Source organism: Heterocephalus glaber, unplaced genomic scaffold (assembly GCF_053883595.1).
Source record: "Heterocephalus glaber isolate CG9 unplaced genomic scaffold, H.glaber_assembly_v1.0 deba00001687, whole genome shotgun sequence".
NCBI classification, from domain to species: Eukaryota; Metazoa; Chordata; class Mammalia; order Rodentia; family Bathyergidae; genus Heterocephalus; species Heterocephalus glaber.
Window position 1 is genome coordinate 21,894,716 of NW_028258412.1, and position 13,437 is coordinate 21,908,152.

Genomic DNA, 13,437 nt, shown 5'->3' on the forward strand with positions numbered 1-13,437 from the left:
CTAATTCAAGGCCAGGTCTCTTAGTAGGATGGCAGGTCCTTTCGGGTAGGGGAGGAGCGCTAGGCCTGGGGTGGACAGGGCTGGGATCCTGCCCCCGGGCCGGGGAACAGAGTAGCCAGAGTAGTGTGACTTACCTGGGGGCGTCTGTCATGGCAGGTTTGCCTACAAGGACGAGTATGAGAAGTTCAAGCTCTACCTGACCATAATCCTGCTCCTGGGGGCCGTGGCCTGTCGCTTTGTCCTTCACTACAGGTAGGGGCTGTGTGGGGCACAAAGAGGAGGCCAGGGGGCTCCGAAGGGTCACCGGTCTCCTGTGCTCCCTTAGCCTTGGTGTGGTAGGCGCGGTTCCCCGGGGGAGTGGCGGTCCTATCTCCCTGCGTGAGTCAGCCAGTGTCTGAGTAGCTGCTGGGAGGGCCTTAAAACATGGGAGCTGGGAAGGAGACCCCTGTGCAGTGGAGCATTATCCTGCCACAAGACAGAACACAGCACTGACCCATGCTACAGCAAGATGACAGGAACCAGCTTGCTGAGGGCGGGAAGCTGGGTGTAAAAGGCCACATGTATAATTCCACACGTATAATGTGAAATTTCAGAACAGGAAAATCCATGGAGACAGAGTAGCTCAGCATGGAAAGACTGTATGCTACAGTTTCTTTTATTTTTCATTTTTTTTGAGCCAGGGTATCACTATATAGTTCATGCTGGGCTTGAAATCATTATATAATCCAGGCTGACCTTGAACTCACAGTGGTCCTCCTGCCTCAGTCTCCTGAGTGCCTCCATGCCCAGCTCAGAATTTCTTTAGAATGATGAAAATGTTCTGGAATTAGGTAATGGTATTTACACCATTCTGTTAACACAACACAATCCATCTGTACACATTAAAAGAGTGAGTTTTGGGCCGGGGACTTAGCTCAGTGGTTTTGCCGCCTGCTGCGCAAGCACAGGGACCTGAGTTCGATCCCTGGTACCAAAAAAAAGAAAGTGAGTTTTAGCTGAGCATTGTGGTACATATCTGTAATCTCAGCAATCTGGGAGGCCAGGGCAGGAGAATCACAAGTTTGAGCCCAGCCTAGGGAATTTAGGGGCTGGGTATCTAGCTCAGTGGCCTGCCTCACAAGCGCGAGGTCCTGAGTTTGATCCCTGGTACCAAAAGAAAAAGAAAAGAGCCAGAGCGAGGCTGCCTGGCTGTAAACCCTGACCCTTTTTTTTTTTGGTACCGGGGATCGAACTCGGGTCCTTGTGCTTGCATAGCAGGTGGCCAAACCACTGAGCTAAATCCCCGGCCCAACCCTGACCTTGAGACAGGCTGCTCTCAGTCTCCCCATACGTGAGCTGGGGTGATGGTGCAGTGCGGTCACACTGTGTCCTCGTGGGGCCAGGAGCCTGTGTTTTCTGCCCACCGGCGGCTGCCGCATCCAGCTCAGGCGTGTGGCCCGCGTGTCTGAGTGCTTGGCTGAGAGGCCCACCGAAGACCAGGGGCCTGCGCCCACCAGCTGCCTGGGCCTGGCCCGCTTCCCCAGCACAGGCTGCTCATGCACCTCCGGAGAGGCGTGGGAGTTCTGGGTGTGCAGCCATGGCCCGACCTGCGCCATGCCGTGACAGTGCTCGGCATCATGCAGCCTCTCCCCCTTGCCTCCTGCCGTGGTGCCCTTGGGGGCCCTAACAAAGTCACAGGTTATTAGGGGCTTAAGACAACAGGAGTATATTCTCTCAGTTCTGGAGGCCAGAAGTCAGAAATCAAGGTACTAGCAAGCCTTGCATGGTGGGAAGCGCTTGTAATCCCAGAACTCCGGGAGGCTGAGGCAGGAGGGTCTCAAGTTCGAGCTTAGCCTGGGCAACTTAGGGAATTAGTGGCATCCCTGGCACCTGGACTCCTGGCCAAGTCCCACGGCCTCTGATTTTCTCAGTGATAGGCTTCTGAGCCAGTGTGGGGCTTCTGGAGTTAGAACAGGAACACTAGCAGCCTCACTTGGCAGGTGCCATTGCTCGGAGAGTAACTCACCTATCTGTGGTCCCACAGCTGGGAACAGGCTGCCCATTCCCTGGCTCAGAATTTGAACACAGGCCCTAGGATTCCCGAACATGCTCTGGAGTCTCCCAGGACCGGCATCTGTCCATGGGCCGAGAGCGACTGCCCCCAACCACCCCAAGACAGAGTCACTAGCTCCAGAGGGATCTCCCAGCATCTTCCATGGTTGAAATTGTTCCTCTTCCCTTCCCAGCCTGGGCTGTCACAGTGGGGTCCCCATTCAGGAGGAAGGGGGCAGGGACCAGGGCCTTCTCCTGTCCTTTCTGTGCAGCCAGCCCCTACCTGTGCTGTCCCTTCTCCTCCCAGGCTGATGGGCCCAGGTGACACTGGGAGGTATGGGGGACCAGCCTCACTGGGGTCAAGGACAGAGCCTTCATCAGAGCTTATCAAGGGCACCTTGGAGAGAGGGGTGTGTATCACTGTTTTCAGCACTTGTAGGGGGCCAGATCCCCACTTTAAAGACAGTAAGCAGGGCCGGGGACTTAGCTCAGTGGTGCTGCTGCCTGCCTCACAACCGCAAGGTCTTGAGTTCGATCCCTGGTACCCTCCCCCCGCCAAAGACAATAAGCTGAGTCAGGTGGGTCTCTGGACAAGCCCTCCTTTCCCAGCCCATAAGGCTCTAGCTGCCTGTCTTATCCCCCACCCAGTACTGAGGATTGAACCCAGGGGCTTTGCACTAAGCTACATTCCCAACCTTTTAAAAAATATTTTAGGGCTAGGGATTTAGCTCAGTGGCACTGTGCCTGCCTCAAAAGTGCAGGGTCCTGAGTTCGATCCCTGGTACCAGAAAAAAAAAATTCAGTTGTCCAAGTTGGGCTTGAACTTGGATCCTCCTGCTCAGCCCAGCTGTGGGCTGTGGCCACCACAGAGGGGGCACCAGAATTGGTTCTTCTGTTGGCCTCATAGCCCGTGTGGGCCGTGAGACAGGTTTCTTTTGCATAACAGAGTTTGCCGCTGGGTAACAGGGACAGGGGAGCGCACATCCTAGCCCTACAGACAGCCTCACATAGAATAGTAAGTTTCCCATTCTTTGAGGCCATCTGAGTCTGCAGTGGTGGTGCATACCTGTAATCTGAGCACTCAGGGGACTGAGAAAGGAGGATCACTGCGAGTTCGAGGCCAGCCTGGGCTACATGAAACCATGTCTCAAAAAAACAAAAAATAAAACTAAAGAACAAACAGGCCTTCTGCCATCCTGCCAGAAGCTTTGGGACAGCCAGGGCGCCTCAGCCAGAGCTGCGAGTGCAGGTGGGCTGGGCATCATGGTGGGCGAGGAGCTGCCTACCTGGGGGGTCCTAGCCAATTCCGGAGGTGGCCCCTGTGGTCGTGTTGGGGTGAGCCAGGCAGCTGTCCTTGCTTCTCACACGGCTGTCCCCCAGGGTGACAGATGAAGTCTTCAACTTCCTGCTGGTGTGGTACTACTGCACCCTGACCATCCGGGAGAGCATCCTCATCAGCAACGGCTCCAGGTAACCGGGAGCCCGGTGTGGGAGGGGGCCGAGGGCGCCACAGGGCATCCTGCCATGGATGGGCAGACCTGCAGGGATGGCAGCCGCAACCTGTGTTCCCTTTCTCCCTGGAACCCTGTGACTGTTCAGACGCAGGAAGGAAATTCTGATGCTGTTGGTGCAGTTTCTCTTATTGATGCCAAGCAAAAGAGACCCTAATCAGACTAATTTAGTGTAACAGGAAATGTATTGTCTTAAAAAAAACTGGTTCATTGGGACCGACTTCAGGTAAGGCGTGATCCAGGCATTCAGAAGATGTCATCAGGGGCTGGGGATTTAGCTCAGTGGTGCTGCCACCTGCCTTGCAAGTGCAAGGTTCCGAGTTCGATCCCTGGTACCAAAATAAAATAAAATTTAAAAAGCCAGGGATTTAGCTCAGTGGTGCCACTGCCTTCCTCGCAAGTGCAAGGTCCTGAGTTCGATCCCTGGTACAACAAAAAACAAAACTATAGAAGATGTCATCAGAAACCAGTTTCTCTCCATCTCACCTCTGCTGCGTGATTTTTTTTTTTTTTTTTTGGTACTGGGGATCAGGACCTTGCACTTGCAAGGCAGACAGTGGCACCACTGAGTTAAATCCCTGGCTCTCATCTTTATGCCTAGCAAACAAGGCACATTTCTCTTGGCCAAGGATCTCACCAGCTGGGTCCCCTGGGTTGTGTCCAGGTGCTGTGTCTGAACTAGTCGTTGTCGCCAGACAGTGCACGGCTGTGATTGGCCAGGCATAAGCCTCACCTACTCCTTCAGCTGCCATTAGCGGCACAAAAGCTTCTGGAACGGTTCCCCAGGGAACACTGGGGTATTGGTACCAGAAGAGTGGATAGATTCGGGGGACAAGGGAGGCGGGAGGAGAGTGGACAGGTAGCTGAGATGGAGACTCCTGGGCCCTGATCCCAGTGCTGTCCTCGACCAGCTCCGTGACCCTGGGCCGTTTCTGAGCCATTGTGTCACTGTAACTGAATGGATGCAGGTGCCATTCTTGGGTGGCCTGTTTCCCTATCTCTGAAAGGCTCTGAGTTCAAGAAGCCCCACAATTTTCTCCCCATCTCCCTTCCACACTGACTGTGGCCGAGAGGGGTCTTGGGACCCAGTTAAGACCTGGGGATGGGATGGAGCCCAGTGATCCAGTGATACTCAGCATGGAGGAGGGCCTGGCTTCCATCCCCAGCAAGTGGGGAAGAAATAAAAGATGCCTGACTTGTGACCCTGAGGAGAGTAAGGATCAGCCAGGAGTGTGTATTCAACACTGGGGACTTGGCCCGGCGTGGTGGTGCTCTCCTGTGATCCCAGCACTGTGGGAGGCTGAGGCAGGAGGTTCACAAGTTTGAGCCCAGCCTGGGCAGCTTAGTGAGACCTTGCCTCAAAATTTAAAAATAGGCTGCGGATGTAGCTCAGTGCAAAGGCGCTGGGTTCAACCCCTAGTGTTGAAAAATAAAGTACAAGATCTAACTGAGACTGTCCTTGGCTGAGTCAGGAGGAGGGGAAGTCAAGGGGGGAGGGGTCCCCCCTCCCCAGCCGGTATCTTCCTATAGCTCTGCCCTGTGGGCTTAGGCCTAGTGTCATGTGAAACTGCTGGGACACACTGAAGGAGAAAACCTTACAGATGTCCAACACGCACAGCTTCCCTTCATCTTGGAGCAACATCGTTTGCTTGGGCATGGTTAGGGGAAGCCAGGGCAGTATCTGGGGGACAATGGAGCCAGGGAAGCGGTCAAGGCATCCTCATCACTCTCCCTGTAGCCCTCCTGCCTTGGGCTTTCACCCTTCTGCTAGACTCAGCTCCAGGGCACGCTTCATCTCTAACACTCATTCATACTTAAGCAAGTTACTCTAGGCAGCTTTGTTTTTAAAGTGTTTTCTGCTGTGAGTGCAGCAGTGGTTACAGAAAGGGTCCCTGAGACCGTGGGGGTCAGTAGCGGTGCTAAAGGGAAGGAAGGTGTAGCCCCAGAGCCCAGCCTCGCCTGCCCATCAGTTCAGGAACCACTGCCTCAGGTCTGATGGCAAGCTCTCTGTGGGGTCTTGCGTACCCCACATGCCATTCCTCACTCATTTCTTGACCATTTCCTAAGCGCCAGACACTGAGTTATGCACACCGAGGTAACTCACACTTGCCCCTTAGGAACTTGCACAGAGTTCTCTGAAAAGGCCCTGTTGTGCCCAGTAGGTTCCCGGCAACCCTAAGCTGCCGTTTTTCTGGGCTTGGCTTTCAAGCTGACCCAGGCAGGGGAGCCCAGATGGCAGCTTCTGCTCACAGTCACCTTGGCAGCCTTGGCCCCTGGCGGAGATTCCAGCTTTCCCAGCTCCCTCTCCGAGCACTCCGATCCTGGGGTGGCCAGGGAGAGGCCTTGGGGTTTTTCCTCCAGCTCTGGCCCCTTCCCAGGGAACAGCTAAGACACCATCTCCAGAGAGCAAGCGAGCGAGGAGGCCTGAAGAGGTCCAGACCCAGCCAAGGCCTCCCTCTCTAATGTCGGGCATCCTGGGCCAGCATGGATGCTCAGGGCCAGTACACACCAGACACCGTGGGCTGTGACCGATGGCTTGGACCTGAGCTCTGCAGTGAGTGAAGGCCCTTGACTCCACACTGGGGGTGGAGACAGCAGGGCTGAACCACAGGACCTCCCATGCTGCCCTGTTTGGCATGGCCAGGACTCTCTTGTCCCAACCCTAGTTGCACCTGAGACCAGAATTGAGCCAGAAACTGATCCGGAATGAGCCCGGGGGTGGAGACTTCCCATTATGAGATGTTTCCCTCCTGAGATGAGCTCCTTGGCTCAGTAAGCAAGTCAGCGTCCCTTGCAGAGTTTGCAAAGGATGGCAGCTCACCCAATAGGGACAGTATCTGAAGGGGGGACACATAGGGGCCCCTGTAATTGGCATTTTGGGGAGATGAAAAGGCAGCATAATAATCCTCACTTGGCTCCTGCCTGATCAGCAACCCCAGAGCCCGTCCCCTGCCCTGTCCCCAGATCCAGTGGGAATTTGGGGTCGAATTTCTGATTGGCTAGGCTTGGGTCACCTGCTGGCCTGTGGACCAATCACTGTTACAGGATGGTTGCAGAGCCCTGATTGGCTGGCTCTGGGTCATGTGCCCCAATATATTCAGCACCCTGTAGGGTGAGTGTGGAGTGAAGTGGTTCCCAATACGGAGTTGCAGACCAGAGGGACTGGGATGGGCAGCGATTGACAGATGGCAAAACAGCAGGTGTCCACTGCAGTTCTGGGCCAGAATGAGTAACAAATTGACTGACGTTGGTTTTCCAGTGAGCCCGCCTATAGTGCCCCGCTCTCACTGGCTTTCTTAAGGCCCTGCCATTGGGACAGACACATAGGGGGTGGCAGGCAGGGGAGAATCTGTCACAGTAGAAACACATGTGCAAAACCAGCCCAGAGCCCTGGGGTGATGGATGGATGGTGGGGCCTGGGAAGAAGCGATTTCCAGCCCCTGGGATGTCGCTGAGCTGTGTTTATTGGTGGCGTCTGGCTGCTGCTCCATCAGGCTTGTCGCCCTGAGTGTCTGTCTGCCTCAAGCCGCTCCCAGACAGGCAGCATTTCTCAGGGGACCCTTGAGGAGTAGGACAAAGGAGAGGGGGTGGCCCAGATCTCAAGGATCCTGTGTGGCTTCCAGAGCTCAGGGGAGGCTGAGGCCAGACCTCTTGGTTGCCCTTTAAGCTGAGGGTCTGAGGACAGGCCAGCTGCCATTACTCTTAGGGAACTGGAGCCCAGAGTCCTGGCCTCTGCAGGCAGGATGGGGAGACTGGGGCTGGAGAGAGCTGGGGGCAGAGGAAGTACCCAGAGGGATATCTCATCCTGTGTCTTTCATCAGCCACACCTCCTGGACATCATGCATGTCAACATTTACTGAGTGCCTTTTGTTTACTTGGTGTTCCTCTAGGAATGCAAACCCATGTAAAACCTCTTTTGTAACTCCTATGGCATAATTAGGTGTTGCCTGAGCCAGTGATCTATGGCCAGAAGTGTTGCCTGGTGTAAAGAGATGAGGTGGTTTAAGATGCAGTCCCTGTTTTTGTGACATATATGCTCTGGTTGGAAGGTTTTAAAATGGATCCAACCCGCTTACTAGAAAAATGGGAATTAAAACTTCAGTGTTAGGGGCTGGTGATTTAGCTCAGTGGCACCATGCCTGCCTTGAAAGCACAAGGTCCTGAGTTCGATTTCTGGTACCAAACAAACAAACCAAAAACAATTCAGTGTTATACTGAAGATGGAATTCATTTGTATAGCACCTGCCTATCATGTCCAGGGCCCAAGGTTTAATACTACCACTAAAGGAACACAAAAACAAGCTGGGCACAGTGCCGGATGCCTGTAATCCTAGCACTCTGGTAGGCTGAGGCAGGAAGATCACAAGTTCCAGTCCAGCCTTGGCAACTTAGTGATTTAGTGATACCTTGTCTCAAAATAAATAACAAAAGGCTGGGGGAGTGTAGCTCAGTGTGAAGGTCTTGGGTACTGGTCCCCTTGTATCACAAAACAAGATGGGCAGAAATTTAAAATGTGATCAACAGTGTTGGTGAGGGTTTAGGGAACCAGGTACTCGTGTACTGGTGATGGGAGTGCAAATTGGGGTGGCAGTTTTGGAGTATAACATGATAAGTCACATACCCTGGTCCAGCCATCCTCCTGGTAGTCCCCATGGAGAAAGTGTCATTGTACTAGGGGACTTCCACAAGATGTTGTGGAAGAGCCACTTAGACCAGGCCAGAACCACAAGTTGGAATATTGCAGGGTATTTAAGAAAGACAAGTGAGGGCCTGGGATTTAGCTCAGTGGTTCCACTGTCTGCCTTCCAAGTACAAGGACCCAAGTTCAATCCCTGCTACCAAAAAAAATGTATTGAAAAAAAAAAGAAAGGTGAGGTGACAGTCTCTTTTTTTTTTTTTTTTTGGTACCGGGGATCGAACTTGGGACCTTGCACTTTCGAGGCAGGCACCGGAACCACTGAGCTAAATCTCTTTTTTTTTTTTTTGGTGCTGGGGATCAAACTCAAGTCCTTGTGCTTGTGCAGCAGGCGGTGAAACCACTGAGCTAAATCCCCAGGCCTCGAGGTGACAGTCTTTAATCCCAGCACTTGGGAGCCTGAGGCAGGACAGTCATGAGTTCAAGTCTGGCCTGGGTCACATAGTGAGACTGTTTCAAAAAAAACAAACAGTTTCCGGTTCCCCTTCTGTCTCTCTTAGGCAGAAGGTTTCTTTCTTCCAATAAATTTTTCTTACTCTTAAACAAACAAACAAAAAGGAAGAATGACAGATCTGTAGTTGCCAAAGGGCCTGGCAGTTAAGACACAAGAACAGGCTGCAGGATGATTTTAAGTCTTATGTAGCAGTCCCTCACCCAGCAGCAGATTCTTGTATTTCCCTCTTGTGAGAGGCTGAACCTGGAATCTCCTGTTCCTCTCGGCCATGAGAGAGACCTGGAGTGACAAAGGCCCCTATTGTGCCCTTGGGCATCCCCAGTCCCTCTGGGATCACAGGTCCCAGCCCCTACCCTCTTCGGCCGACGCCCATGCCTGGGGCGGGGACCTAACCAGGCTCCCTTCCTGTTGCACTGAGAGGGCCTTGAGCTGAGCGAGCCCTGGTTCTGATACCAGGGTCCCCATAGCTCCTGGAATGGGGAAAGGAAGTCAGGGCTGGGCGAGGACAACAGGAAGGAGCCTGGGGCGCATGCGGTCTGTTGTGCCTGTGCTTGCAGCTCCGTGCAGAAGGGCACAGGTGGTGTGTTTATTCAACACCTTTACGGAACAGCTGCTCCAATCCTCTTGTCACAGATGCACTGGTGAAGAGACCAGATCCCTGCCCTTCTGGGGCTTCCATATGTATGGGACGAGGCCTCCAACAGCAGATGAGGAACATCTATACGTGATCTCAGGCGGGGGTTAGCACCACAAAGGAAGGGAGACAGGGCTGCAACCTGGGGTGGGCTGAAGGGCTGCTTTGGTCCCCATGGTCAGGGATGGTCTTTTGGAGGAGGCGACGAGTGGTCTGAGTCTTCAGTTTGGGCCCAGAGCCAGGCAAGCCAAATTTCTCAGAGCAAAGCTGGATGTGGGGGTGAACGCCTGTAACCCCAGCAAGGGGGAGGCTGAGGTGGGAGGATCGCCTCCAGTTTGAGGCCAGCTTGCATTACATAGTGAGATGCTCTCTCAGCCTCCACCCGTCAAAGTCTTGAAGTGGAGAGGACAGTGAGGACAGGATGAGGCCCTGTTGGGCATCTTAAATAACTGGCATTTCTGCCTCGGTGCTGGAGGCTGGAAGTCCAGCCTCATGGAGTTGGCGGGTGGGCTCGCTCCTTGCTTTCTTCAGCCACCTTGCTGTGCCCCCAGCGGCCTTTGCCTTGTGTGTACATGTCACATCCCTGCTGTCTCTCCCTCCTACAGCGGCGCCAGTCACAGTGGATCAGGGTCCTGCCTTTGTGCCCTCCCTGTAGTTTTGTCTTTAAAGGCTCTGTCTGCAAATGCTCACCTTCTAAGGAACTTGGGGGACTGGTCAGTCCCTAGCAGCCATGGCAAGGTCGAGGAAAGGCCGGGTGCTCTGGCTTCTCAATGCAGGGAGGATGGGGAGGCGGCAGGAGCCTGCTGGGGCTGGGATATGTTCTGAGGGCCGGAGGAGGACTTGCAGGTCGCTGGTGTGGGACCAAGAGGGGAACAGGGATGGCTTGTGTCCGTTTCTTTTTTTTCTGGCACTGGAGATCGAACTCGGGACCTTGCGCTTTTGAGACGGGCGGGGGAACCACTGAGCTAAATCCCGGGCCTTCCAGTCTATTTCTATCCGTCCAAGCTGTTCTCAGCCTGCAAGGCCGGAAGCAGAGACGCGTCTCTCTCCCCGCCTGAGCGCCCGTCCTCTCTTATTTCCCGAGAATTAAAGGCTGGTGGGTGTCGCACCATTACGTCTCCACCTTCCTGTCAGGAGTGATGCTGACCTGGTGAGCTGCCCCCTGGCCCTCAAGGCCCTCGAGCCTCCTGGGGAGCTGGTACAGTACGGGCCCGGGGCGGGGCCGGGTGGGCTGGGGACCTTCTGGGGCCACTTGGGGCAGGAGGGAGGCAGAGCTGTTTCAGCTTCCTGCTGGTGAGGGGTGAGGACGGAGGTGGCTGGGTGGAGGGGCTGGAGGGAGGGACCGAGGCTTCTGAGTGACTCTGAGGCCTGCCCTGGTTCTAGACCTGGACCAGCCCGAGACAAAGAAGGGCCTGAATGGAGTTGGGGAAGAGGAATGTCAGTTTCACAGCTCGTCCCGCCCTTCTCTCCTTCCAGGCCTAACGGACTCATTTATCAGAAGTTTCGAGATCAGTTCTTAGCGTTTTCAATTTTCCAGAGTGAGTACCTCAGCCTCACTGTGGGGTGGGAGGACGATTTCCTGGGGCTTTCACCACAGGGTCCCCAGCGGATATGGGTGCCGTTACCCCCGGGGCGGGGGGGACACCTCCTCCTCCAGTCCCAGCAAGGACCAGAGGGACAGGAGCACCCTTTAGGAGCTGCGTCGTTGTGTGGGGATGCTAGCCTTGTCTCCCAGCTTCGAATAAATCCTCAAAACGGGAATAACTCTATTTACACTTGAGAATAGCTCTTATTTGTATGCCATGAACTGGTCCCAGGGTTTGCCTCCTTCCTGTGTGTGTTTGTGTGTGTTTGTGTGTGGTGTAGGGTTTGGATTGGTTTGGGTTTGGGTTGGTGTAGGGCCTTGTGCATTCTAGGCATGCACTCTCCCACTGAGCTGCATCCGAGACACTAAATTTTATTTTTTGTCCTGGAGATGGGCGTCTTGTTATGTTGCCAGGCTGGGGGCTTAAGTCATCCTCCCGCCTCAGCCTCCCGAATATGAGACTATAGTATGCACCACTGCACCTAGGTCTGTCTATATTCCCTTTTCCAAAACCCAGCTTAATTGCCAGTACTCAGGAGGCTGAGGCAGGAGGATTGATTGAGTGCAAGGCCAGCCAGGGCTACATAGTGAAGACCCTGTCTCAAAAAAAAAAAAGGCAGCTTCATTCCTAAATGAGAACCTGCTTGCAAACAAATACATGTTTGGAAAACCAAGAATGAAAGTTGTATATAGGAGTGAAAGTTGATCTTAGGAGTGATCAGTGTTTTGATCTGTCTTTTCAGTTGTTTTTTTTCATAAGTACGCATATACGTACGTATTAAAGCAGTTTATCAGGGCTGGTTTTCTGTCAGTACGTCCTCATTTTTAGCGACTACGGAGTGTCCCATCGCAGGGATCCGCCCCCTGTGCCCTAGCGGTGCACGCAGCTCCGGTCACAGCTAGGCACATCTCGTGTGGGTCCCAGCATCTCCTGAGCACCTGCTGCAAGGCTGGGAAACCCCAGTCCTTCCTTTCTGGCTGGGCCTCAGGCTCTCGAACACCTGGAGCACTCTCAGAGTCCAGATAAGGGAGAGCACGGTTCCAGTTTAGGGAGGGTCGGCAGGAGGAGGAGCAGCCCTGGTCAGCTGCGGGCCTTGGGCCTGAGGCGGAAGGCTCCTTGGCCTGACACCGGGCGTGTGCCCCCTGCAGGCTGCGTGCAGTTCCTGCAGTACTACTACCAGCGAGGCTGCCTCTACCGGCTTCGGGCCCTGGGCGAGCGGAACCACCTGGACCTCACGGTCGGTGAGTAGCGACCCGGCCGGGGCCCCACATTGAGGCTTCACCCTGCAGAATTCATAGTGGATTCTGCGTCAGCCCTTGGTGCTGGGCTCCCACTCTTTCCCCTTTACAGGTCTGTATTTTGTCCATGGTTTTTATTTTGTTTTGTTTTGTTGGTATTGGGGATTGAACATGGGGCCTTCTGAGTGCTAGGCGAGTGCACCAACACCAAGCTATGTCCTCAGCCCTTTTAATTTTGTAAAAATTATGAGACAGGGTCCTACTAAGTCACTGGTTGCCCAGGCTGACCTGGAATTTGTGATCTTCCTGTCTCAGCCTCCAGCATAGCTGAGATTACAGATGTGTCCCACACGCCAGACTTGTCTGTTTTACAATGTACATAATGTTAACCCGTTGTCAGTCGTGCATATAATATATATCACACGCCTGCATATAAGTGTGCATACACATACAGATGTACATACATTGGGATATATGCCTAACTTTCTCTCATAGAGATACCCAGTTCAGTACCTTAGTCTAAACTTTAGAAGAGGAACTATTTCTAATAAAACTCTGCTACTGTTTGATTCGGTCATTTTCCTCAAATTACTCTGCAAAGTGGGTCTACTTTGGCAAGATGTGATTGAAATGGTGCGTGAAAGTACAAAATCCTGTGCAAATTAAAAGAAATCACTGCTTGGCATGGTGACACATGTAATCTCAGCATTCTGGGAGGCTCAGGCAGGAGGATCACAAGTTTGAGTCCAATCTGGGCCATTTAGCAAGAATCTGTCTCTAAATAAAAGAGTAAAAGGGCCTGGGGTGTAGCTTAGTGCACAGGGCTGGGCTTCAATCATCAGTAATGAAAAAGAGCGAGAGAGCAAGAGGTGGAGGGGCGCATGCCCACACACATAAAACAGCGAAGAAATTAGTGAAAACACAATGGCGAGCGCCAGGGTGTTCTCAGGCTCAGGTTCCTGGCAGTGTGTGGGCACCCAGTGCAGATCGGGGCTCTGCGGGGCCTGTGCTGCTTGCCTAATCCTAGGGAGCCCCTCACTCGGGCCCCTCACTCCTGCTCCTCCCACAGAAGGGTTCCAGTCCTGGATGTGGCGGGGCCTCACCTTCCTCCTGCCGTTCCTCTTCTGTGGCCACGTGAGTCCCCCTGGCCTGTGCGTCCCGTCTTCAGGCCGCTCCTGTCCAGCTGTGCTTAGGCCCCCGGCTCTTTTGGTGACTGTTTGTCCCGAGTCCCCCACCTTCTGGGAGCCTGAGTCTTCCCCCTGCTCTGGTCACGCCTGAAACACGCTC

General features: G+C 53.9%; 1 protein-coding gene across 1 annotated transcript in view; it reads left to right on the forward strand.

Annotated features, from left to right (window-relative positions):
- Tmem120b (transmembrane protein 120B) overlaps positions 1 to 13,437 on the forward strand; it is a 41,935-nt gene that overhangs the window by 25,859 nt on the left and 2,639 nt on the right. Inside the window, exons 5-10 of the mRNA XM_004843861.3 lie at positions 157 to 252; positions 3,412 to 3,501; positions 10,411 to 10,476; positions 10,803 to 10,864; positions 12,061 to 12,153; positions 13,220 to 13,284. Of these exons, the coding sequence (XP_004843918.1) occupies positions 157 to 252; positions 3,412 to 3,501; positions 10,411 to 10,476; positions 10,803 to 10,864; positions 12,061 to 12,153; positions 13,220 to 13,284 (472 nt within the window). The remainder of the gene's footprint in view (positions 1 to 156; positions 253 to 3,411; positions 3,502 to 10,410; positions 10,477 to 10,802; positions 10,865 to 12,060; positions 12,154 to 13,219; positions 13,285 to 13,437) is intronic.